The 25,366-nt window shown below is 35.9% G+C and overlaps 1 protein-coding gene across 4 annotated transcripts in view; it reads left to right on the top strand.

Annotated features, from left to right (window-relative positions):
* The window catches only part of EPS8 (epidermal growth factor receptor pathway substrate 8), a 210,915-nt gene that overhangs the window by 44,769 nt on the left and 140,780 nt on the right, over window positions 1–25,366 (top strand). For all 4 annotated transcript variants that reach the window (XM_049882554.1, XM_049882552.1, XM_049882556.1 and 1 more), the window contains one exon: window positions 8,185–8,255. In XM_049882554.1, the coding sequence (XP_049738511.1) occupies window positions 8,185–8,255 (71 nt within the window). The remainder of the gene's footprint in view (window positions 1–8,184; window positions 8,256–25,366) is intronic.

Below are 25,366 nucleotides of genomic sequence, written 5' to 3'. Positions count from 1 at the left end.
GTTCTCAGGCTAGTCTACAAAAGACTTTATTTAATATATATGACATTATCCGCTACTAAATGGTTTACTTAAACTCTTGGTCCTGTGCGCTCCCATAACCTGCATTCGAGCATTTATCACACAATGTTGTAATGATCTGCCTAGGTTTGAATCTAGACTTTACCAATTTGGTAGCTGTTTTGAGTTTACAAGTTATTCGGTTCTCTACGTTTGAGTTTTCTCATCTTTAAGGTGGGACAGTAACTTACATACTTTGTGGGCTTGTTGTGAAAATTATTAACTATATAAAGCATTTAAAAAGAAACTGATGTGTAGCAAATTCTTAAATATTAGCTGCTGTTGTTAATATTAGTCCCTTTCACTCACTATCCTGTTCATGGGTCATCCTCCTAAGCCCTGGACCTAGACAAGTCTCTGCATTTAATAAATCTTTTAAATTACTAATTGAATAAGGAAGGGGGCAGGAAAGACAGTGTCACAGGGCATCTCATAGGAGAGAGCAGGAAAAGGCCAGCTCTTTATTTATTTTTTAACAAGTGCTAAGATTGCTGTGAGTTGGAATCGACTTGATGGCAATGGATTTTATGGGTTTATCTCTCTGCTTGCCTGACTCCACTATAGGTGAAAACTACTTTTTCCTTAGTGACTGAGATTTAATGTTACTGATCTCATTGTGGTGGTGTAAGGAAGATAGTTAATCTAAATTGAGAGTAACTAATAGTTTCCCAGTGGCTTTTACACTTAGATGATTTATGTGTTAACTGAACACTTCTCTGTTGGTGGTATTTTTGTTGCCATAACGTAGTAAAGGACAGGGCTGGCTACATAATTTGCAGGGCCCAGAGCAAAATTAAAGTTACCATGTTAAATGGATCTAATGAAAGTTTTAGTCAAATCTACATGGCATCTAGGTTCTGGTGGCAACTTTGTGCCTCAGTACCTTTCCATTTAGTAATTGAGAGTATTTGTAAGTTCTCTGTTAGCTTCCAAGCCCTATATAAAATTTTAGTCATTAATAGGGAACTAGTCCTTTATTCAGTAAAAATTCTCAATCTATTCAGTAAAATTCTCAATCTACCAGTTTGACTTTTTTTTTTTTTATAGTCTTTTGCTCACAAAATTTCTAGACCGATTTTCATTCTCAACTGCTGTCATCTCAGAATAGCTTCTTTGGTTAGTATTCTCCGGTCTTTGTGTGTCAGAAAATGTTGAGGAAAAGATAGGATTCCCAAAAGGAAACTAATGTTACTTTTTATAACTCATTAAACAACTTCTAAGGTGAACTCAAGGGACCTTTTGAGCCTCCTTTGAAGAGCTTTTATTTATTAGTAGCCCTCTGTTCAGGAGCCCTGATAGCTTAGTGGTTAAGAGCTGAGACTGCTAACCGAAAGGCTGGCAGCTCACATCCACTAGGTGCTCCTTGGAGACCTTATCGGGGAGTTCAACTCTGTCCTATAAGGTCGCTATGAGTCAGAATTGACTCAACGGCAACAGGTAGAGGTACAGGTTCAGGAGCCCTGGTGGCACTGTGATTGACTGCTAATTGAAAGGTCGGTGGTTTGAAACCACCAGCGGCTCCGTGGGAGAAAAACGTGGCAGTCTGCTTCCGTAGAGATTTACAGTCATGGAAACCCTGTGGGGTCTCTGTGAGTCAGAGTCAGTGCCACGGCAGTGAGTGGTGGTGTGAGCTTCTGTTCAGAGGACTTTGACTGAAAATGTGGCCTCTGTAGTCAGATAGACCTGGCTCAAATCCTGCCTATGTTCTATGATCTTGGGACTTTGGACATCTTTCATAACCTCTTTAAGCCTCAGTATCTTCACTTGTAAAACGGGAGTAATACTATTACTTATCCCAGGTTGTTGTAAAGATCACATGAACTAAGGTATATGATGTGTTTAGTGTAGTACCTGGCACATAGGTTACTCTAGGTTTGGGAGAGTAATCCAGGGATATAGCCTGTGCTGAATTAAAGTGACACAATTGATAAGCCCTGTAAGGACTAAGAGGTAAGGGTAAGACCAAAATGCAAGTCTCTTCAGGTCCTAGGCCCAGGTTTGGTAGACTTAGCTCCATTATGAAGTGTTTACTATGGAGTGGTTAATGATTTGATCTAAAAGACCTTGGTGTGAATGTGTATATTCACATGTATGTTCAACGAACATTTGTTAAGCACCTGCTACTGCCAGGCACTATGCAGGTGCTTGTAATACCAGAAAGATAAATACGTCTGCTTTCTGTTTTCTTGGACTTCAGCTATGAACTCCAACTCTGAATATCCAACTATGAGACATACATGTAAACAAATGATGGATAACTACATGATGAGTGCTTTAAGATACAGGTAAAAGGGCCTAGGGCAGCAGGTGAGCTGGAAAGAAGACACTTTGTTAATTCTTTGTGTTCATTTTCAAGAGTCACAGTTTTCTTGAAGTATTATAGAAAGTCTGATTAATTGTTTCGATTTTTTTTTTAGTGTAGGTTGATCCTTCAAATACACAGTTAAAATGTAACTTTGGGTATTTATCTGAAAGCAGCCAATCTTTAAATTTTTCTTAAAAATACTATATGAAATCTTCATAACTTAGGTAAATAGGATTTATATAACTCGGGTAAAATCTTGAAGACTCCTCAGAGCTGCAGAGTATGAAGGATTTCTTAACCTTTTAGAATGCATGTGTTTTCCAAATGATCATTTACACCAATGGGAAATGTTGGCATCTGGGGAGAAGTGAGTCTAGTGTTAGCATAAAATAATATTAGTTGACAGAATAATGATTGTACATTTGCACTTAGAATATTAGCTACTATGTATTGAACACTTATTATCTAATGGGAACCATGCTAGGCAACATATAGATACATTTCTATGGTTTATATAAAAGATTAAATGTATATTTAATATGTTCTGTATATAATGATTCAAATCCATATACCACAGCACTGTATGGAAGAAATTATTTTCCCCATTTTGCAGATGAAGGACTTGGAACTGGCTTAAGACTGTATAAAACCAATAAGTGGTACAGCTAGAAGTAGATTTCAAAACCTTTATTTTTTTTCCACTTTATTATATGAAATATAACTGTTCCTCACTTATCAGGGGTTTTAATACAGTAAATTATAAATGCATTATACGACTTGAAGAATTATTGTGTCTCCCTAGTGCCAGTTGAAGTGAACAACAACAACAAAAAACTTTGGAAGACATAAATCTAAAGTCTGGTAACTGGCTAGTATTTTTAAACAGTCGTTACTTTTCTATTTTCAAAGAAATTGCTGTTTTCAATGTACTAGCCGTACTTAATAAAAAAAAAAAAATCAGGCATTACAAGCAAAACATAGCACTTTAGGTAAGCAATTGAGACAAATACTTACTAGTTGAGACATTGGTTATTATTTAATCAAAACCTTTTTTTCTTTATAGGAACGTGCAGTTAAACAAATTTTAAAAGTTCTCAAAAGTACTTCTTTTATAATAGTTGAGGTGTCAGGCCTTTTTTTTTTGGATGTAGCATATTTAAGTTTTTTTTTTAATTGTATTTTGGAAAATTTCAAATATACAAAATCGCAGAATAATATAATGAACTCTCATGTGGCCATCATCTAACTTTAACAGTTATTGGCTCTTGGCCAATCTTGTTTCATTCTTATCACCATTTTCTTCCTTCCTTTTTGAAGCAAAGCAGATCCCAGATGTGTCATTTCATCTTTAAATATTTCATTATGTTATTCTAAAAAATAAAAACCCTTTTTAAACATAACCGTTATTTTATTGTCACACTTGAAACTAACAGTTAACAGTAATTCCTTAGTATTATCAAATATCCACTTAATGTTCAGTTTGCCAATGGTTTTATTAAAGACTTCTTTTTACATTTTGTTTGAATCAGGATCCAAATAATATCCTTTCTGGTTGGTTAATACACTTTTTAACATCTCTTTTAATATATAAATTTTTCTTCTCCATCTTTTCTTTTTTTCCTTCTTTCAATTTATTGGTTCAAGAAAATCAGTTTTTTACCCCGTAGAATTTTCCACAGCTAGATATTGCTGGTTATATCTTTGTAATATAATTTAATATATTCCTCTGTCATGTGCATTTTCTGTAAAGTTGCACATAGAGGCTTGATAAACTTCAGATGCCTCTTATTTTTTCTGTCCTCCTATTTTCTTCTTCCTCCTCTTCCCTGCTTTCTTTTTCCCTCCTTCCTTCTTCTTCTCTTCCTTCCCTTCCCTTCCTCCCTCCTCCTACCCACTGCATATTTCGGGGGTGGTGTATCTTCCATCAGGAGACATAAAATATGTGGTTGTGTGTGGTGCTAGCAGCTGGTTGATGCTTAGTGCCTAGATACTTTAATTCATTAGGGATTTTAAAGTGTAGTATTTTAATTCTCTCATTTTATCTTCATTTATTCCTGGAATACATCTATGAAGAAAAACTTCCCCTTATCTACTCTTACCCTGAGAGCCCTGGTGGTACAGTGGTTAAGAGTTGCGGCTGCTTGCCGAAAGTTCAGTAGTTCGAATCTACCAGTCACTCCTTGGAAACCCTATAGGGCAGTTCTGCTCTGTCCTATAGGGTTGCTTTGAGTTGGAATCGACTAGATGGCAACAGGTTTGGTTTTTTTGGTTTACTCTTCTCCTCACCTACTTTCCCTAATGTGTACTATTATACATCTGCTACTGTACAGACTAATTGTACAGTTTGTATAAAAAAAGTTTAGATAAATCCTTGATTTTTTTTTTTTTGGTTTCTGCGTTTTTAATGGTCAGAGGCATTGGGAAATTTTTTACTTACTTACCAAAAGCACCTGGAGAATATAGAAGAGTTCTTTATCCAACCAAATTCTAAGCAGGCATATCAATCAATCAATAAAACTAGTAAAAATGGAAAATAATTGACTTTGAGGAAATATGGAAGAGTTTTAATAATAATGGTTTTTTATTTAGTTAATCCTTAAATACATACAGAGAGTCCCCGATTTACAACGTATTTGATTACAATGAACTACACTTATGAGCATCTGATTTTTTTGTATATCTCATCATAGTAATATGTATTACATATATGTCACAGGGTGTAAGCTGCTGATGTTATCATTCTTAGATGTTCAGAGATGAGACTTATAAAGATATTGATAGTAAAAGACAATAATGAAAACTAAAAAAGGTATTCTACTTATGTAAGAACTAACTTACAACGGAGTCATCAGAATGGAGCCTGGTTGTAAGTCAGGGCTACCATATTTTTATGCAAATAATGCGCACCATCTGCATTTGTTTGCTGGCTGTGCCTGCCAACTGCTAGGTATTTTCATAAGCACAGTATACTATTTTTTTTTCTTACAGTAGCATGAAGAAGAGGATTGGCATGGTGGCACTTGTGATGGTGCCACATGGGGTGAGGCAGTGCTGTCAAACAGACGCAGAAGATGCATGTTATTTGCGTAAAAATATGGTACCTGCAGTGGGTCCTGAAGCTAGATCTCCTGTGTTCAAATTTTGGTTCCTCACTTACATGTGTAACTTTGAGCAAGTTGCTTAATGTCTGCTTGCCTCAGTTTTCTCAGCTATTAAATCAGGATAATAAAGGAACCTCCCTCATAGGGTTGTCGTGAGGATTGGACGAATTCATACGCAGTAGGAACTTAGAGCAGAGCCGGGTGCATAATAAGCTCTCGATAAATGTTAAGTCTTTCCATTGTCATTTTTCTTTGCTATTAGGGCAGAGAGAAGGAAGGGAGAAACTTCTGACGTTTACTTTTATTCATGCTTTTATCTTTTTTTCTCGTCATCCATTGTGTATGTTCCAACTTACTTAAAGTCACATTTTGTAACTCCCAATGGATTGAAGAACTAGGCATTGAGCATCAATAGCTATTAACATCACGAAAAGAGACACAAACAAACATCATATGTCTCCTGCACTCTATTACAGTACCAAGTAGTGTTAAAATTTATATACAATAGTGTTTTCTATTAGACTGTGAGATTTTTTTTTTTGAGGGAAGGAACTTACTTTATACTATTGTGTTTAATATAGTGCTTGGTATTGAATAAATACCTACTACTTTTTTTTTTTTTTACTAGTTATGAGGCCTACCAAAAACTCAAACCAAACCCGTTGCTATTGAGTTGATTCCAACTCATGGCAACCCCATGTGTCACAGAGTAGAACTGATACCTGTTTTTTTTTTTTACTGTAATCTTTAGACCTTTCATGGTGCAGCTGAGTGGGTTTGAACCACCAACCTTTATGTTAGTAGTCAAGTGTAATCCGTTTGTGCCACCCAGGGACTGGGTGTTATGAGGCCATGTTATTGTGTGCTGTTGATTCCGACTCATAGTGATCCTATAAGACAGAGTAGAACTGCCGCATAGGGTTTCCAAGGAGCAGCTGGTGGATTTGAACCACTGGCCTTTTGGTTAGCAGCCTGAGGTCTTAACCACTACGTGCCACCAGGCTCCATTATGAGGCCTAAGACCCTAATACTTATTCCTTTCACTATGGTAACATCTCATTTATCAGGATTGCCTAGGGATATTTTTTTTATACAAATGAATTTCCTAGCTGGCTACATGAATTAAAGTACATGTCTTTAAATATCAGGATTGTGTTTATTTATTAACTATTTCCAATGGTAATTTTTGTCACAAGTATCAGATACTTGCTAGCCTTCATAAACAGAATATAAGTTCATTATGGGTGCTATTTCTTGGGATTGTAATATAGTATATCCATGGAAGCTATTGATATATGCATGGCTGTATGGTTTTAGATCATATATTCTCAGAATGCTTCATAAAATTTTTATTTGCTTCTTAGGTCATTTTTATTTTGTTATTATAACCTACTAATTTCTTTCTGCTGTCATTATATTTACCTTCAGCAACCCCTGTTTCCAAATTCAAAGTTAGTGCTTCTAACGAATGCTTTTAACCTGCTTTGGATTGATTTGATTATTAACTCTTGAAACTTTGTCTAAAATCAGGTTAAAGAAGATCTAAACCAAGCTTGAGGGCATCTTTTATGAATAAAATGTAGAATTTGGCACACAGACTGTATGCCATTAATTTAGCTGGCTGTATAACTTTTTAATTTACTCTGTGTCATTTCTGAGGTTTTCATATGTATGTGTAGCCTCTAGGCAAGTGAGAATTTATTATATTAGAGTTTGAACAAAGAATGAATGCTAGTCTTCAATATTTCTATACTGTTAACTCTGAGAGTTGGAATTCAGATTTAGATATCCCATACTCCAGAGTCCATTTTCATCGCTGCTAGACTTACGTGACAAAGAAGTCAACACTATTAATTATTAAAGTTTTTTTTTTAAAAATGATATGGTATTAAAAAAAAAAAAAAAAAACGAAAACGTTGCCGTTGAACCTATTCCGCCTCATAGCGACCCTATAGGACAGAGTAGAACTGCCCCGTAGGGTTTCCAAGGAGCAGCTGGGGAATTTGAACTGCTAATCTTTTGGTTAGCAGCCAAACCTTAATCACTGTGCCACTAGGGCCCCTATATGGTATTAATGATAGGTTTTTTTTTTTTTTTAAATTTAAAACACAGATTCTTTGTTCTTGTCATATTACTGGCATTCTTCTCTTAGCTTAAAAGAAAATTCCCACTATAGATTCTTTAAATACCTAATAGATAGGTACATATCAAAGTAAGTTACTCACATACAAAAACACAACGGGTCATATTTAATAGTACACACTTTAAAAGTTTCTACATTTTAAATATCCTGGTTACTATATTTATAAGCTGAATATACTCATCCAACTACATACAGGAAATAAATGAATGTACCTATTTTACTTATAGTGTATAAAATTCTAGAAAATATTAAAGAGATGCGAAGTAAAATAACATTTTAGGGGTTAGACGTGAATTCAGATCCTAGTTTAAATCTTAGAATCTTAGTAACCCTCCCAGGGTACTGCAAAGATTAAATCAGATAGCATGTTAATGTGCCTATGAGAATATTTGACCCTTTGTGATCTCTTTCCTCTTTATCTTTCCCCTCATATAATTTTGAACCCAGATAAAAAGAGAGAAAAAAAGTATAAGCAGAAAATAAGAAAATACATATACTAAGCAAAAGCAACTGTTGTTTGCATACTTTGCTTGAAGATGAATGACATTTTACTTTTATTCCTTTATCTTAACGTGCAGGGTACCTTTAAGATACTCCTCATTGGACTGAAGTGGAAACATAAGGATTGGAGCTTATTTTCATCTTTGGGGTGAGTAGAAAATTTAGTATATTTGAAGAAACGGGCTACTTCTTAGGAAACTTTGTCATTTGCATGCACTCAGAAGAATACTATAATTATTTGTGAACTGCTGTCAGTGTACAGTAGTGGTGAGAGCCCCAGACTAAGAGTCTAGAGCTCTCTTTCAAAGCGTGGACTCTATTGCAGATGCCCCTAGAGGTTTAGCCTTGGTTACTTGACTTCTTTGTGTCAGTTTGCCTGTTTTTAAAATGGGAATGATATGCTGTTGGCTGTGCTTATTTTCTGGGCTATATGTTCTAAGAGTAAATTGAGATAGCAGATACAAAGATATTTTATTAGTGAAAATGTGAGGTAGAGGTGTTAATATTGTGAATTATCAAGTGAACTAAACGGGAATTGACAGAGAATCTCTTTCATCATGAAATTTTAAATGTTATTGTAGCCTAATACCACTGGAACAGTAGTAAAACAGGGCCATGTTATAATTGTTTGTGAGTAAAATGGCTGGTAGAAAAGAAGAGGAAAAGAAAGAGGAAGAAGTGGCAGAGGAAGAATACCAAAACAAAGCAAGACCCTGGCCTTGAAAGCATTGGAATTTTTAGAATTACAAATTACTTATTAGGAAATATTTGAAGAAATTACTAATCTGTAGATCATTAAAAATATATTTTCCATTGAGAACTTGTTTATATTATTTTCAATATTTTACATTCCTTGCTGTGGGAAAAAAAAATTCAGTTTCTGAATTTTCCATTCTCCAGCATTTTAGCCATTTATCTGGATAACTTGGTATATGTGGTATGATGCTTAGTCAAATTGAATGAATGTTTCTTCTCACTGTATCTTTTTTTGTTTGTCTGGTTGCAGTTTAAACTTTATTTCTTTTGTTGCTATTCTTCTTCTACTCACCAAAACATGTCTTGTTATTTCTGTTTAAGCTAAGGTTTCTTCACGTATCTTCTTATTTTTGGTCTCCCAAAAGGAAGACCTAGGCTTTTAAAGGTGCCAGAATACTACTTAGTGAATGTAATTCCAGTAACTGTGTTTAGGGAATATTTACCTATGTCTTGGGAGAAAAATACTGGTCAGATGGTAGTAAAATTGTTATTGTCCTATACTTGTACTCTATTTTTTAGGTATTATTTGATTCTAATGTGGTTGTCATTACTCTTTGGAGAGATGGTTTGGCCATCTTTTGTCTAATGTTGTAGCTGCTGGCTGTCTCTGTCTTAGACTAGAAGAAAAAGTTAAACTTTTCCTTTTGCAATTTACACATTTACTTCCTTGCTTAGTGTCAGAGGTGGCTGTGTTCAGAACCTTTAACAATGGTTAGCAACCTGTCCTGTAATCTGTGGAGCTAGCTCAAATAACCTTAATTCTCATGTGACTGCTAATTTATTGCTTGGCTGAGTCCTCTGGCAACTACTTTTGTTTTCTATTTATAAAAGTGCAAATCATATCCTATTGTATCTTTAAGAAAAGTTCTTTCTTACTTATTAAACAATTGGCTTATTAGTTCCACTTACAAGTCATTACTTTGGCTTCCCAAAAAAGTAGTTGACCAGTCCAAAGACGTTAGTTGCTTTTTTACTTAGATAGTGAATGTTAGATGTAGCAGAAAGGGCTGGGGTGAGAGTCTTTACCATTCAATACTTGTAAAATTTTGGGCATGTACCCTGTCTAAGCCTCAAGCTTCAGAGATAGTGAATGGGTATAATGTTACCTATTATCATAGACTTGTTACATTAAGTGACATAGCCTATAGAATATGTCTGGTAAGGTACTGAGCACAGAAAGTATTTAAGTAATTATTGCCATTGCTGATTTCTCTCTGTCTTCCTTATTGTCGTCATTGTCATCATCATTACATGGTAAAGCCCAAACAGACTTTCATACAAAGGGGCTCAAAAACAGAATGCAGTGTTGACAAAGCTCTCTTGTTTCAGTAGACCACCTGGAGAATTTGTATGTAGTTGTAGCATTTTTTTTGTTGCATTTTAAGATGAGAAAGCCTAGGCCTAGAGTTAAGTCAACATACTGAGAGAGATTACTGTAGATTTCCGGAAATGGGTTAATTGGTTCTAATGAATGGTTTTGCTGGGAAATACACAGTTTTAGTTCAGACTTTACTGTTCTCAAGAGTAAGCAGTTATTTAAACTACTTTTGCCAAAAAAAAAAAAAAAAAAGTGCTAAATACTTTAAAAAGAAGAAAAATTTCCTTTTCATTGTGTCTTTTTCTTATGAATAAGGTGAAATAATTCCACAATGAAATCAGGTTTTAAAGATAAGACATATAGTGATTAATTGTCCGGCTTCCTTTTGCCTAGACACATGCACACGTACATGTGTGCACACTTTATTTTCTGTCTTTCATTTCTGAATGTGAGCATGCAAGCTGTAGGGATTAGATAACAGCACATAGAATGGCTTCTTGCTGCCAGTTTAAGGATGATTGAAATAAAAAAAAAATGAAATCTTTTTTTTAATGTAAGAGTATTAGAAAAGATGTTTTCCATTGAGAACATACTCTAGCTCTTTGAAATCTTTAGTATAAAGTTCACATGAGGTTAGAAAACACTGAGTGAAATATTTAATGTGGTAAAAAATTTATTTTAAAGTTTCATATTCTAGATTTAACTCTCCAAAATACTCTGAAAATAGAATCAACATTTTCAAGATGACAAGATTCTGTTTAGGGAATTGATTAGACTAGCTAAAAACCTGGTTATTTGTCATCCAGAACATTTTGACTATTGTATCAAAAAGGATGAATTTCCATGACATATAAGACATGCCTTTAAGATACCATAATACAATATTACTGACTGAACTTTTTGCCTGAGTTGCATTTCTCAAATGAATAAATATCATAGGGAAGCTTGTCATTTGTCAATTCATTTTAAAAAACAATATTCAACATTTATTAGATCTTTTGTGCTGTTGAAAATTCTCTTATTTGTAGGTAAGGGAGGTCATGCAGCTGGTCTGAATTTTTTGAGTCACATGGAGGTACAGTTATTTTCTGAGGAGGGGAAGAAAAATAGGAAGCTGTATTGTAACTTGAAAACATGGTTCTTATAGGGAATATGTTGTGGGACCAACAAGAAATGTATAGATGTATTGATGAGCAAGAGATCAGCTGATACTTGTGTGAGTTTATAGTGTGCCTAATCATCATGTTTGTAATTTTTTTTTTACCAAGGTAAGATACCTTAATAACATAGATAGGCCTTTACTTTAAAAATATAACCTATATGAATATTTTATTTTGTGTTAGAGATGTGTTTCTAAAAGCAGAAAAAGGAAAGTTATTTCAGATCACCTGTTGTAAAAAGGGTTGTAGCAGTACATCAACAAGGAGCTGCCAGAAACTCAGGCTGGATTCAAAAGAGGATGTAGAATGAGGGATATCATTGCTAATGTCAGATGGATCTTGGCTGGAAGCAGAGGATACCAGAAAGATTTTTACCTGTGTTTTATTGACTGTACAAAGACATTTGACTCTGTGGATCATAACAAATTATGGATAACGTTGTGAAGAATGGGAATTCCAGAACTCTTAATTATGTTCATGTGGAATCTGTACATAGATCAAGTGGCAGTTGTTCAAATAGGACAAGGGGATACTGCGTGGTTTAAAATAAAAAAAAGTGTGAGTTAGGGCTGTATCCTTTCATCATACTTATTCAGTCTGTATGTTGAGGAGATAATATGAGATGCTGGACTATATGAAGAAGAACGTGGCATCAGGATTGGAGGAAGACTCGTTAACGACCTGTGATAGGCAGATGACACAGCCTTCCTTGTTGAAAGTGAAGAGGACTTGAAGCACTGACTGATGAAAAGCAAAGACCTTCAGAGGCCTTCGGTGTGGATTATACTTCAACATAAAGAGAACAAAAATCCCTCACGACTGGACCAATAAGCAACATCATGATAAAGAAAAGACTGGAGTCTTAAAGGATTTTGTTTTCCTTGGATCTACAGTCAACACCCATGGAAACAGCAGTCAAGAAATCAAATGATGTATTACATTAGACAAATCTGCTGCAAAAGACCTCTTCAAAGTGTTAAAAAGCAAATATATCACCTTGAGGACTAAGGTGCACCTGACCCAAGCCATGGTATTTTTAATCGCCTCATATACTGCAAAAGCTGGAAAATTAATAAAGAAGACTGAAGAAGAACTGATGCCTTTGAATTACGGTGTTGGCGAAGAATATTGACTGTACCATGGACTGCCAGAGAATGAACAAATCTGTCTTGGAAGAAGTACAGCCTGAATGCTCCTTAGAAGCGAAGATGGTGAGGCTTGGTCTCACATACGTTGGACATGGTATCAGGAGGAATCAGTTCCTGGAGAAGGACATCATGCTTGGCAAACTAGAGGGTCAATGAGAAAGGAAGATCCTTAGCAAAATGGATTGACACAGTAACTGCAACAATGGACTCAAGTATATTGTTTTAGGCTGGGTTCTCTAGAGAAGCAAAACCAGTAAAGTGTATATACGTGTATGTATATATATACACGTATATATGTGTACATATACATATGTATATGAAGAGATTTATATCAAGGAAATGGTCACATGGTTTTTAGAGGCTATATATCTCAAGTCAGTGAGGCAGGAAAGAGGATTCTCCAAATTCATGTAAACAGGGGCTGGTGAACCCAAGATAGGCAGGCTGGAGAGCAGTGCAGCAGGCTGTGAACACTGATGAATCTCAAGATTGGCAGGCAAGACTGCCGGTAAGCTACTAGCCCAGGTGCCTAGAATCAGAGGCCAAACGATTGGGAGCCAGCTACAGGATCTGGAACAAGTAAAAGCTCTGGCAAGGCCAGCAGGAATGAAGTAGGCAGAGGAGGATGGAGAGATGAAGGCTGAGGGGACAGTGAGCTGCCTCAGGCCCTACCCCCCTGGGGACCACTCAGCAGATTCCATCATGGTGGTGATCACATATCAAATCTCAACAGGGAAGTGATCTCAACATTATACAACTGCCAAAACACTGAAGATCATGGTCCAGCCAAGTTGACACACAATCTTAACCGTCACACATAGCAACGATTATGATGATGACACAGGACCTGGCAATGTTTTATTCTGTTGTTCATAGGGTCGCTGTGAGTCAGAATCAACTCGACGGCACATAACAACAACATTTTAAAATAATGAATCCAAAAACCAAACCCATTGCTGTCTAATCGATTCCACTTATAGCAACCCTATGTGTAGAACAGAGTAGAACTGCTCCATAGGGTTTTCAAGGAGCTGTTGGTGGATCAAACTGCAGAACTTTTGGTTAGGAGCCCTAGCTCTTAATCACTGCACCCCCAGGACTCCAAATAATGAGTACCAACCACAAAACAACAACAAAAAAAATCAAACCCCTTGCTGTCGAGCCAATTCTGACTCCTAGAGACCCTATAGGACAGAGTAGATCTGCCCCATAGGGTTTCCATTGAGCAGCTGGTGAATTTGAACTGCTGACTTTTTGGTTAGCAGCGGTGACTCTTAACCACTGTACCACCAAGGCTCCAACTAAAAAATAGTACTCGGCATATAAGTTCTCCTGGCAACCCTATAGGACAGTAGAACTGCCCTATAGAGTTTCCAAGGAGTGCCTGGTGGATTTGAACCTTTCTGGTTAGCAGCCGTAGCACTTAACCACTACACCACCAGAGTTTCCATATAAGTTCTGATTTCTTTAAATTCTTTTGGAGTAGGATGGGGGATAAATAAGTATATACATGTATGCTCCATATATGTGAATGAATCAATCTATAAATCTGTGGATAGTATGATTCATATTTCAGAGAAAAAAGAAATCTCTGGGCATCTTGGGGCCCTGGTGGTGCCGTGGTTAAGAGCTCAGCTGCTAACCAAAAGTTCAGCAGTTTGAATCTACCAGTTGCCCCTTAGGGACCCTATGGGGCAATTCTGTCCTGTCATATAGGGCCGTTGTCAGTCAGAATCGACTATACACAATGGGGTTTGGTCTGGGCATCACAAGGGTTTTTGAAGTTTTAATGGAAGAAATAAAATGAGCTGGGTCTGGTGCAAGGGAGGAAGGAAGACAGGAAGAGAAGAAGAAAGGGAAAAATTGAGAATAGAGAAAGGAGAGATCATTTCAGGCTAGTGGAGCAGTGTGAGCTAAGACATTAAAAAAAAAAAAAAAGACATAGTAGAAATTGACATAGTAGAGAGTGTTCCAGATGATGAACACTTGGGAAATTAGGGAGATGAATTTCCATTTAATATTGTGTTAGCCAGTAGAGGGCTATTCTAAATTCTTGACCTGGGAATAGTTACATTAAAATGTATATTTAAAAGGCATTAACCAAGAAGTACTATACAGGAAAATTAAAGGTATGTGGGGAGGGGCAATCCTTGCAAGATAATGATACCTTAAGGTAAAGTGTTATATGGAGGTGTTGTGTACATCAAGATACACCATATTCTGGGCCATAAATAATACTTGGACAATATAAAGAATTAAATCATACAGTACAGAATGTGTTCTTTGAATACAATCAAATCAAACCAGAAATTGATAACAGAAGAATTACAGGAAATTTCCAAATACTTGAAAATAAGCAGCACATTTCTAAATAATCCATAGGATAAAGAGGAAGTTTCAAGAGAAATAAAAAATGCATTGAACTGAATGAAAATGGAAAAACATAATTAAAATATGTGGGACACCACTGAAGTAGTACTGAGAGGGAAATTTATAGTAATAAAGTGCGTGAGTTAGAAAAGAAGAAAATAATATCAGTAATCTAAGCTCTTTTTTTTTTTTTAAGCTCTACCTCTAGAACCTAGGAAAAGAAAAACAAAATAAGCCTAAAGCAAGCAGAAGGAAAGAAATAATAAAGAGCAGAAATCAATGAAATTTAAAACAAAAAACAACAGAGAAAAATCAATGAGTTGCAGAGCTGGTTCTTTGAGAAAAATCAATAAAATTGACCAGTCTCTAACAAGACTGACAAAGAAAAAGAAAGGGTGCAAATTACCAGTATCAGGAATGGTAGAGACCCTGCAGACATTAAAAGGATAATAATAAAAAAAAATGTGAACAGCTTTTCATACATAAATTTGGCAAGTTAAACAAAATGGACCAATTTCTCAAAAAATACAAACTACCAAAACTCAATATAAAAGAGATAATTTGAATCGTTCTGTAACCATTAAGAAAGTTGAATTTTGTAATTTAAAAACTCCCAAAAAGAAATCTCTAAGCCCAGACATTTTCACTACAGAATTCTACTAAACATTTAAAGAGGAACTAACGGCAACTCTACAAAATCTCTTCCACAAAATGGAAGAGGCAGGATACTTCTCAGTTCATTTTGTGAAGCTAGTATTACTCCGTTATCAAAACAGATAAAAACAGCACACACACACATACACAACCCAAAACTACAGACTAATATCTCCCATGAATATAGATGTAAAAATCCTTAACAAAATATTAGCAAGTAGAATTCGGTAATACATAAAATGAATTATACATCGTGATCAAGTGAGGTTTATTCTAGCAGTGCAGGGCTGGTTCAATATTCTGAGTCAATCAGTGCAATCCACCATAATAAGAAGAAAAATCACATGATCATATCAGTCAAAGAAAAAACATTTGACAAAAATCCAACTCCCATTCATGATTGAAACTCTCAGAGGAATAGGGAGGAACTTCTGGACTTCCTCAGCTTGATAAAGAACATCAACAAAAAACCTACAGCTAACATTGTACTTAATGATGAAGGACTGCTTTCCCTGGAAGATACGGACAAAGGTAAGGATGCCTGCTCTCAGCACTGTTATTCATTGTGATACTGAAGTTCTAGCTGGTACATTAAGGCAAGAAAAGGAAATAAATGTCTTGCAGATCAGAAAGGAAGAGATAAAACTACCTCTGTTTGCCAATGGCTTGATTGTCTACATAGAAAATCCCAAAGAATATACAAAAAGTTTTAGAACTAATAAGCATGTTCTGCAGGGTTTCAGGATACAAGATCAACATCTAAAAATTTACTGCATTTCTGTGTAATAGCAATCAACATGTGAACACCAAAATTAAATATACCATACCATTTAAAATAGCTCAAAAGATGAATTACCTAGATTGAAATCTAGCAAAACGTGTACAGGACTTGTATGTCAAAAACTATAAAATGCTGATTAAGTGAATCAACGAAGATCTAAATAAATGGAGAGACATACTGCGTTCATGGATTGGAAGACTGAACATAGGAAAGATACCACTGAAAGATACCACTTCTCCCCAAATTGATAAACAGGTTCAACATAATTCCTATCAAAATCTCAGCAAGAATTTTTGTAGCTGCAGGTAAAATTATCCTAAACTTTATATGAAAAAGCAAAGGAACAATAAGAATAGCTAAAACAATTTTGAAAGAGAATGAAAAAGGGGCAGTAAACCAAACCAAACCCAGTGCCATAGAGTTAATTTCGACTCATAGCGACCCTATAGGACAGAGTAGAACTGCCCCATAGAGTGTCCAAGGAGCGCCTGGCAGATTTGAATTGCCTACCTTTGGTTAGCAGCTGTAGCACTTAACTACTACACCACCAGGGTTTCCATTAGTGGAGGGATAGACACATAAATTAGTGGAACAGAATAGAGAATCCAGAGAGAGACCACACAAATAGGCCCAACTGATTTTTTTTTTTTTTTCACAGAGGTCCAAAAACAATTCAGTGGAGGGTTTTGCCTTTTTAATAAGTGGTGCTGGAACAATTGGACGTCCACAGAGGAAAAAAAATGAACCTTGACCTCAGCCTCACACTTTATATAAAAATTAACTCAAAATAGATTGAGGCTTCAATGTAAAACTATAAAACTTTGAAGAAAAAACATGGAAACCTTAAGAATGCAGGGCTAGGCAAAGAGTTCTTAGACTTGATACCAAAAGCACATAAAAGGAAAAATTGGTAATTTGGACTACATCAAAACTAAAAACCCTTTTTCTGTGAAAGACCCTGTTGAGAGAAAGAAGATTTGTTGCCAGTGGACCTGTTTTGCAAGAAATGTTATGGGAAGTATGATTTGTAAGTATTTTCTTCCAATCTGAGACTTGTCTTCTTTTCTTATTTATATCTTTTAGCACATATTTATTGGCTTGAACATTTTACTACCAAAGCTTGATGTCAGGATATATTGTGCTTTAAGTATTTCTGGAAATATGAACTGACCATTTTTAACTGACGCTTATTCAGAATCTAAGATGTGTAATGGCCTTTTATATTCAAATAACTCACAAAGTTTAAACATTGGAGTGAAATATAAACAGCAAAATTCATGTTCTTAGATCTTATATTTTCATGAAAAAAGATACGTGCTCTCCACATGTAGATGTGGCGGTGTTAGGAGTAATACCTGACCATTCAAATGCAATTAATGACTCTGCACCCAGGAGAATGTTCCTGATTGTTACTGCTGTGTTTGTGTAATAGCCTCTAAGGTTCTCTGTGGTGAGGAAAGATTACTTTCCTATGCGTCAAGGATCAGTATTACCAAAAGGACCACTGCTGTGGTTTCTTCTCTTTACTCTTCTTTGTTTTGGACTGTTATTAGTTTGCCATACTTTGCCATAGGACACTGCAAATTATATGTAAGCATATATCCCAAAATCACCCCCCTGGTTTGAAAAATTAAATCTACCAATTGCCTTCTGTGCCTGTGAGAGTGAGGACCATGGTGACGAGTAGTCTGCTCAGTTTTATGGCTGGCGTAATTCTTCTGAGTTGGGTTACCTGTGTGTTCTTAATACCAGTTGCCTACACTTTGGGCAACAGTTAAGTTTCCATCACTAAAAAACAAGTAGTTAGAAGGCAAAACTAGTGACTTAGTAGAATTAGTTACGTCAGTGCTTTTAATCTGTTGATTATTTCCTTTCAATGCTAACTTGTAAGTACTTACTCCTCCCATACAGCTTTCAGCCTTTCCTTTGCAATCAGAACTGGTGGGGAATTATACTGCGGTTTTATGCCTTTCATTGTTTGTTGAGTCATTATGAGGGAGGAAGAAGAAATCTGACAAAAGTATCTTCATAAAGGAAACTAACTAGACTTATTCTTTATTTTAAAGAGTGGGCATTTCAGATACCTTAATTTTTTACATAAGCTGTGGCAATGGTTCAGTTTGTTTTAAAGTTAAAGCTGTAACATTAAGAGAAATGTTAAAGTGTTTCAGTTAGGTTTATAACATAAGAATGAAGGAGGATGAACACCAGCAAAGCAATGAATTTGGGGTAGTAAAATGAGTAGTTGATTTGGAGATGCATCCTACGTGTGAAACGGTCAAACTGGATACAGTGAGAGTAGGAAACTACTTGGGTCAATGCTCCGAAAGCAAAGCCAGCTGTGTAAAGTCCTAGATGTTTTGCTGGAACTTAAATCAGCCCGGGAAATAATCAGAATCCTAGGCGCCACAGGTCTAGAGAAAAATTTAAACAGTGTAATGTTAGTTACTTGTGTATAATAAGATTTAACTAAACAAATTAATAAAATTTCTTGAGAGGAATGATGGTTTAAGAGAGCTCTTGCGTTTCATAATCCCTAAAAAAAATACCGTTTACTGAATTACAGTCATTCTTATCTATTTAAAAATTTAAGTCTCTAAGGAGTCATATGCAACAAAGTTTAAATTAATCTAATTCTCACCGTAATTTGTCTTTGTCTTTTCAGACTCATAACTTTCAGTAATCAAAATGACTCTCCATTTAATTAGTCTGAATTAAAGAGAGATTCCTCTGTCTCCTTTACTTCTCCATCAATATTGAAACAGAAAAAATTTCTGCTTCTTCAGATTGATGGGATGACCATATGATTCCATTTATACTTAATGCAGTATATGCCAGTAGTTGGCAGTCAGTAAATATTTGTTTATTTAGTCATTCTTTCAGGAAGCACAGTAGGGCAGGATAACTAATCACCAACTCGCAATGAGTAAAAGAAATGAAAAAAAAAAGAAAGATAAAACTTGTCTCTAGCAAGAAAGCATTCTATATGTATGTATGTGCTTTCACTCTCTGCTGTCACCCCAGAGGCTTTTGACAAAATTTGGCATTTCCCTTTTGACAATTTTTCATAAATCCACATGGTCCTATAGAACTTTTGGTCTAGTTCTTTTACTTTGGCACATATTTGAACTCTTCTGAGCCAGTGCTGTGTTCACCAAGTGATTTTTTTTTTTTCTTCCCTGCCAACCTTAGACACTGAATTTTATATCCCACAGAGGAGTAGGAAAATTCTCAGTCCACTCCCCAAATCCATCTTGACAATGTCATTATTCCTCTTCTTTCTTGCTGTTTCCCTGCCTATATTCTTTCTTCCTCAGTGTGTCCTTTTTATGAGAGAAACACCCAATCCTTCTTGCCGTGTCAGATTCCTGAATTTGTTTCATGAAATAATCCTCAGATATTAGCTCCCCACAGAGTCTTTCTACCCTTACTGGAGGAAAAAAAAAAAAAAAAAGATGGCAATTTGCTTCCTGCAATCTTTCTGTTTATTCATTTCTTATGACTTGCTCCTTACCGCCCATCCTGTTAAAGCCTCCAGACTTGTTACTTATACTTAAACATGTTTTTAATTTGACTTTTGTTCTGCTCAGTTTTATGTATATACCTGAGCTACTTGTGTGTTTTTAATATGTGTGTCTGTATCTGTAATACAGATTAACCTAAAGGACACATTCTGTATCTTGTTTATGAACTAATCAGCATACCCATGTGAGATAAAGTTCAACAGATGCGTAATTTAAGACACACACAGTAAATATATACTAGTACATACTTTGTTGATAGAGTGTGTGAATTTTTACGATATGTACCTTTTCTTCAGTCTTCTCTTTCTTTTTTAATGATGATTGGTCAAAGCAGTTGTAATGAGATCATATAGGTCTAATGTCTAAGGTTGACACCGAGTACTGTATTTTCCTTTAAATAGCATGCCCACGTAAATAATGTGCATGCACACATAATGTGCAGAAATGACAAAATCATATAAAAAGTTCTGGCATAGCACACCCATGCATATACCACGCATGTCTCGTGACATTTCCAGAAGTGAATTTCGGTCTCATTCACTCTTATTCAGTTGTTCAAAAATGTTACTTTTGATCTTATTTGCATAATAAAGGCATAAGCCACAGTCTAGAAGTCATGGATTGAATTTGGTACTATCCTGGTAATCGGAAAGTAAACAATTGAAACTGTACATTTCTTTCTTTTAATTTAAGTTGATAATCATATCCCCATCGATTTTGAGTGATCAGTCGGAGCTTTGAACCTACTGAAGCCTGTCCGTAAATCATGTGCTATCAGCTGAAAGTGTAAACAAAGTGAAGCTTGTACTGGCATAAATGGCATCGAGTAGCTATCCATAGGAATCTCGATTCAGTCTTCATTGACGTAATTATCACAATTGTCTTCTGGCGCTGGCTTTTAATTGGAGGAGTAAACAAAGCAAAAAGTGATACACGATTGCTCTTGGCTCAGCAGTTGAATACAAAATCTTTATCTGATCATCTTAAGTGAAACCGTTAAGCTGTGTTGGGTCTGCTTATTTCATAGCCTAATTATGTCTTATTAGTGCCAGTGTCTTTGATGAGTGATCATAAGCCACCCTAGTCATATGCATGCAAGCATATAACAAGACCCTTGCTTCTTATACACCTAACATTTGAATTTTGCCATCTCTTTACTACAGTGAGCCAGTTAACGATTATATTGAGCACATATTTTCAGATTATAAATCTAAATCTTAGAATCCTTTAGGATCGTGGCAGGAATTAAATGCAAGTCCTACACTGCTGACTTCAAACCGTAAGTCTCTGCGAGAGCAAAAGAAACAAGCAACAGAATGGCAGCAAGAGAGTTCGAGGCTGTAGAGTCGCCCATTTGCAAATAGAGAAAGGAGAAGAAGGAGCTGGAGAAAATGAATCCGTGAAAACAGTTCACCATTGATTGTACTTGGTTTAGAGTACCTACCTTAAATGAAGTTTCCTAGAGATCAGGTTTGTCCCAGTAACATTAAATCTGTGGGACAGAAAATAAAAATCGACACTGAAGTCAGCAACATGTAAAATAACAGTGGTATAGTGTAATTATGAAAATATCACACATGGGGTAACGAAGTTTGTAAAAAATATATAACGTGCATTATTTGTTTAAAAATGGCTCTCAAACTAAGAGTTATTGGTGTGACCCTATTTTATAATTATTGATAAGGTGATAAAAATATGAGAATTAAGAATAATGCAAGTGAAAGTGCTTTGAAACTACAAAGTGTGTATGTGTCCGCACCCATACACACATATACGTGGTTTTTTTTGAGACCTCTGTGAGTAATTTCAGGGCAATACAATGTTAGTGGTATGATTAAAGTGTGTTGCTGCTAAAACTCCTGACAATCCCATTAATGCATGGAACTTGGTTTCCAGATCTAGTAGGTAGGTATTAGGTCTGTTGGCTTATTCTGATTTGTTGGAGTGGGCTCATGGGATAGTGCTATTCTAATGGAATGCAGAATAGTGTTTGCCTTAGGGTTTTCTATGTATAGGATCATATCATATGCGAAAAGGGATAGTTTTACTTCTTCCTTACCAATTTTGATGCTCTCATGAATTAAATTGTGTCCCCCCCCCAATGTCTGTCACCTTGGCTAAGCTATGGTTCCCAGCATTGTGTAATTGTCCATCATTTTGTCATCTGATGTGATTTTCCTGTGTGTTGTAAACTCTATGATGTTGATGAGGTGGGATTAGTGACAGTTATATTAATGAGGCAGGATTCAATCTACAAGATTAGATTGTTATCTTAAACCAAACTCTTTTGAGATATAAAAGAGAGAAGCAAGCAGAGAGAGATGGGGACATCAAACCACCAAGAGAGCAATACTGGGAGCAGAGCACAATCTTTAGACTTAGGGTCCCTGCACCTGTGAAGCTCCTTGACCAGGGACGATGCTGACAAGTACCTTCCCCCCGAGCCAACAGAGAGAGAAAGTCTTCCCCTGGAGCCAGTGCCCTGAATTTGGACTTCTAGCTCCTAGATTGTGAGAGAATAAACTTCTGTTTGTTAAAGCCATTCACTTTGGTATTTTCTGTTACAGCAGCACAGATGTCCCCCTCCCCGTCCTTTTTTTCTTGCATTATTGCTCTAGCTGGGACTTCCAGCACAATGTTGAATAAGAGTGGTGATAAAGGACATCCTTGTCTGGTTCCCGCTCTCAAGGAGAATGCTTTCAGGGGGATTTTTTTTTTTTAACATTCTCTAACAGAATACCTAGCAATGAGTCATCTCCTGTGAATGTTAAATTTTATTTCATTGTCAAATGATCAAAATGATAGAAAGTGAACTGAACACTTGTTATTTTCATGTATTGTATGCAATTAAATTTTTGTTTTTTGGGAAAAGGATCTTGAAAATAGATTTTAAAAGTAAAGCAATGTACATACGTGCAGACACTAAGATGATGATAAACAGGCCCCATAGAGAATGAAGCAATGCCAAAAAAATTTGTGTGGGAGTTATGTATATGTCTTTCTACAAGATTCATATAAAAATCTACTTAAAATCCATGTAAAGTGACTGTTTAATATGTGCTTCTTACCATTTTTTAAATAGAACTTAGCTGATTTGAATTCTATGTTATTTGAAGATAGAAATTATAGAAAATGTAGAAATATAGATCTATATCATATACAGATAAAACATGATATAATTTGTCTATACTCAGAAAAACTGTCTTACCCTGTCTAAATCTAAATCTTATAGTCTTATAGTTTCCCTAGTGTTGGAATCAATTAAAAGAGACTTCTTGGCAGTATTTGAAACATCATATATGTAAAATGCACAGTTTATCCTGGCAGTCTGAGGTGAGGATCGAACTTTGACATCAAGTTCTGGAAGTTTATAAGCCGTGGGGATTGGCTAACTGATTGATGCATAGGTAATATTTTAGTTTCTTATTGCGAAGTCTTAGAACCTTTGTGGTAAGTTGGTAAATACTGTAATATTCAAAGTCAATAAGAAATAAACGAATAACAACAGACCACTGAAATTAATGAAGTGATGCTTTAGTACCAGCATGGTCAATTTTAACAGCTATCTAAAAAAACTTATTTCTGTGTTTGTGGTAAAAAATTAAGGTGTACCTGTTTGAGATGGGAGAGGTAGCATTAGGCTAATGTGGCATCATCTTTTGAAGTATAAAAGACCTTACTTGGGACTTCGTCAAAATGGTACTTTTGGTCTTGGATTATATATAATTTAAATGGTTTAAGGAGGTGTGTATTCCATTGCTGTTGAGTTGATTCTGACTCATAGCGACGCTAGAGGACAGAGTAGAACTGCCTCATATGGTTTCCAAGGTTGTAAATCTTTATGGAAGCAGACTGCCTCATCTTTCTCCCTCAGAGTGGCTGGTGGGCTTGAACTGCAGACTTTTCAGTTAGCGGCCAAATGCTTTAACTTCTGAGCCACCAGGGCTCCTTAGGGAGGTATGTAAAAAGGATTAACACTTTCATGAGATTTATAAAAGGATAAACATGTGGCACTTAATAGAGGGGCAATGTCTAAGGTTATTATTGGGAATACAGAAAGATCCAATCTAATTCTATAAAATAAGTCTAATTTATGATTTCTATATTACAATCAACATTGAAAACAAATCCAAGATGTATTTCTGTTTTGGTCTAGAGGAAAAATCTTATGCATGTTTATACCTTAAAAGCACACAGTGAAAAATCCATGCTGACAACTGTGAGAATGATTTCTGTTGATCTAAAAGGAAAAAAGGGGAGGGGGGTGAAAAATTAGCAAGCAAACTCGGAAAAATGGTGAAATGGTTTTAAAGAGAGGTCAGTATCACCGCCAAACTAAGAAATGCACATATATGTGTGTGTATCCTTCTGTTTATACATATATACACGTACATACATACATATACATATATAAAAACCCTGATGGTGTAGTGGTTAAAAGCTATGGCTGCTAACCAAAAGGTTGGCGGTTTGAATCCACCAGGTGCTCCTTGAAAACTGTATGGGGCAGTTCTACCCTATCCTATGGGATCGCTAGGAGGTGGAACTGACTCGATGGCAGTGGGTTGGTTGGTTTGTTTCTTGGTTTGGTGTGTGTGTGTGTGTATATATATATATATATTTTTTTCCTCTATCAGATTGGAATAGCTTTTTAAAACAAGTAATATCCAGTATTTTGTTGGGAGTATAGGAGAACAGGAAAAACCTCATAAAATACTGGTGGAACTGTAAGTCAGTATAACATCTCTGGAGGGCAGTTTTACAGCATTTCAGTAACCTTAAAGATGAACATACCCTTTTACATAACATTTCCTTCTTTAGAATTTTACTTTAAGAGAACAATTGCGAATGTGCATAGAGATTTTGGTATAAGAATGGTAGTTGCAAATATTTATGGCAGAGAATATGAGAAACAATGTAACTGCCCAACAAAAGATGATTAGTTTCGTACATTGTTTTTGCAGCCTTTTAAAATAAGATTATAGAAGACTTCAATGATAAACCCTCCATAGTGGAGTGTCCTTTTTTTTTAAAATTGTGCTTTAGGTAAAAGTTCACAGCTCAAGTTAATTTCTCATACAGAAATTTATACACACATTGTTATATGACACTAGTTACAATAACTATAATATAACAGCACACTCCCCTTTTCACCCCAGGTTTCCTGGGTTCATCCAACTAGCTCCTCTCCCTTTCTGCCTTCTCATCCCACCTCCGGGAGGGATCTGCCCATTTAGTCTTGTGTATCTGCTTAAATTAAGAAGCACACTGTTCATAAGTATTATTTTATGTTTTACAGTCCAGTCTAATCTTTGTCTGAAGAGCTGCGTTCAGGAATGGTTTTAATTCTGGGTTAAGAGAGCGTCCAGGGGCTGTATCTTCGAGCGTTCCTCCAGTTCAGTCAGACCATTAAGTCTGGTATTCTTACGTGAATTTGAGTTTTGCACTACACTTTTCTCCTGCTCTGTCAGGATCTCTCTGTTACGTTTCTTGTCAGGGCCGTTAGTGTTCGTAGCCAGGCACTATTCTACTTCTTCTGGTCTTGGGC

The sequence above is a fragment of the Elephas maximus genome, chromosome 4, assembly GCF_024166365.1.
Source record: "Elephas maximus indicus isolate mEleMax1 chromosome 4, mEleMax1 primary haplotype, whole genome shotgun sequence".
NCBI lineage: Eukaryota > Metazoa > Chordata > Mammalia > Proboscidea > Elephantidae > Elephas > Elephas maximus.
The sequence above is the reverse complement of the archived record's forward strand: the minus strand, read 5'-3'. Positions and strand labels throughout refer to the sequence as shown.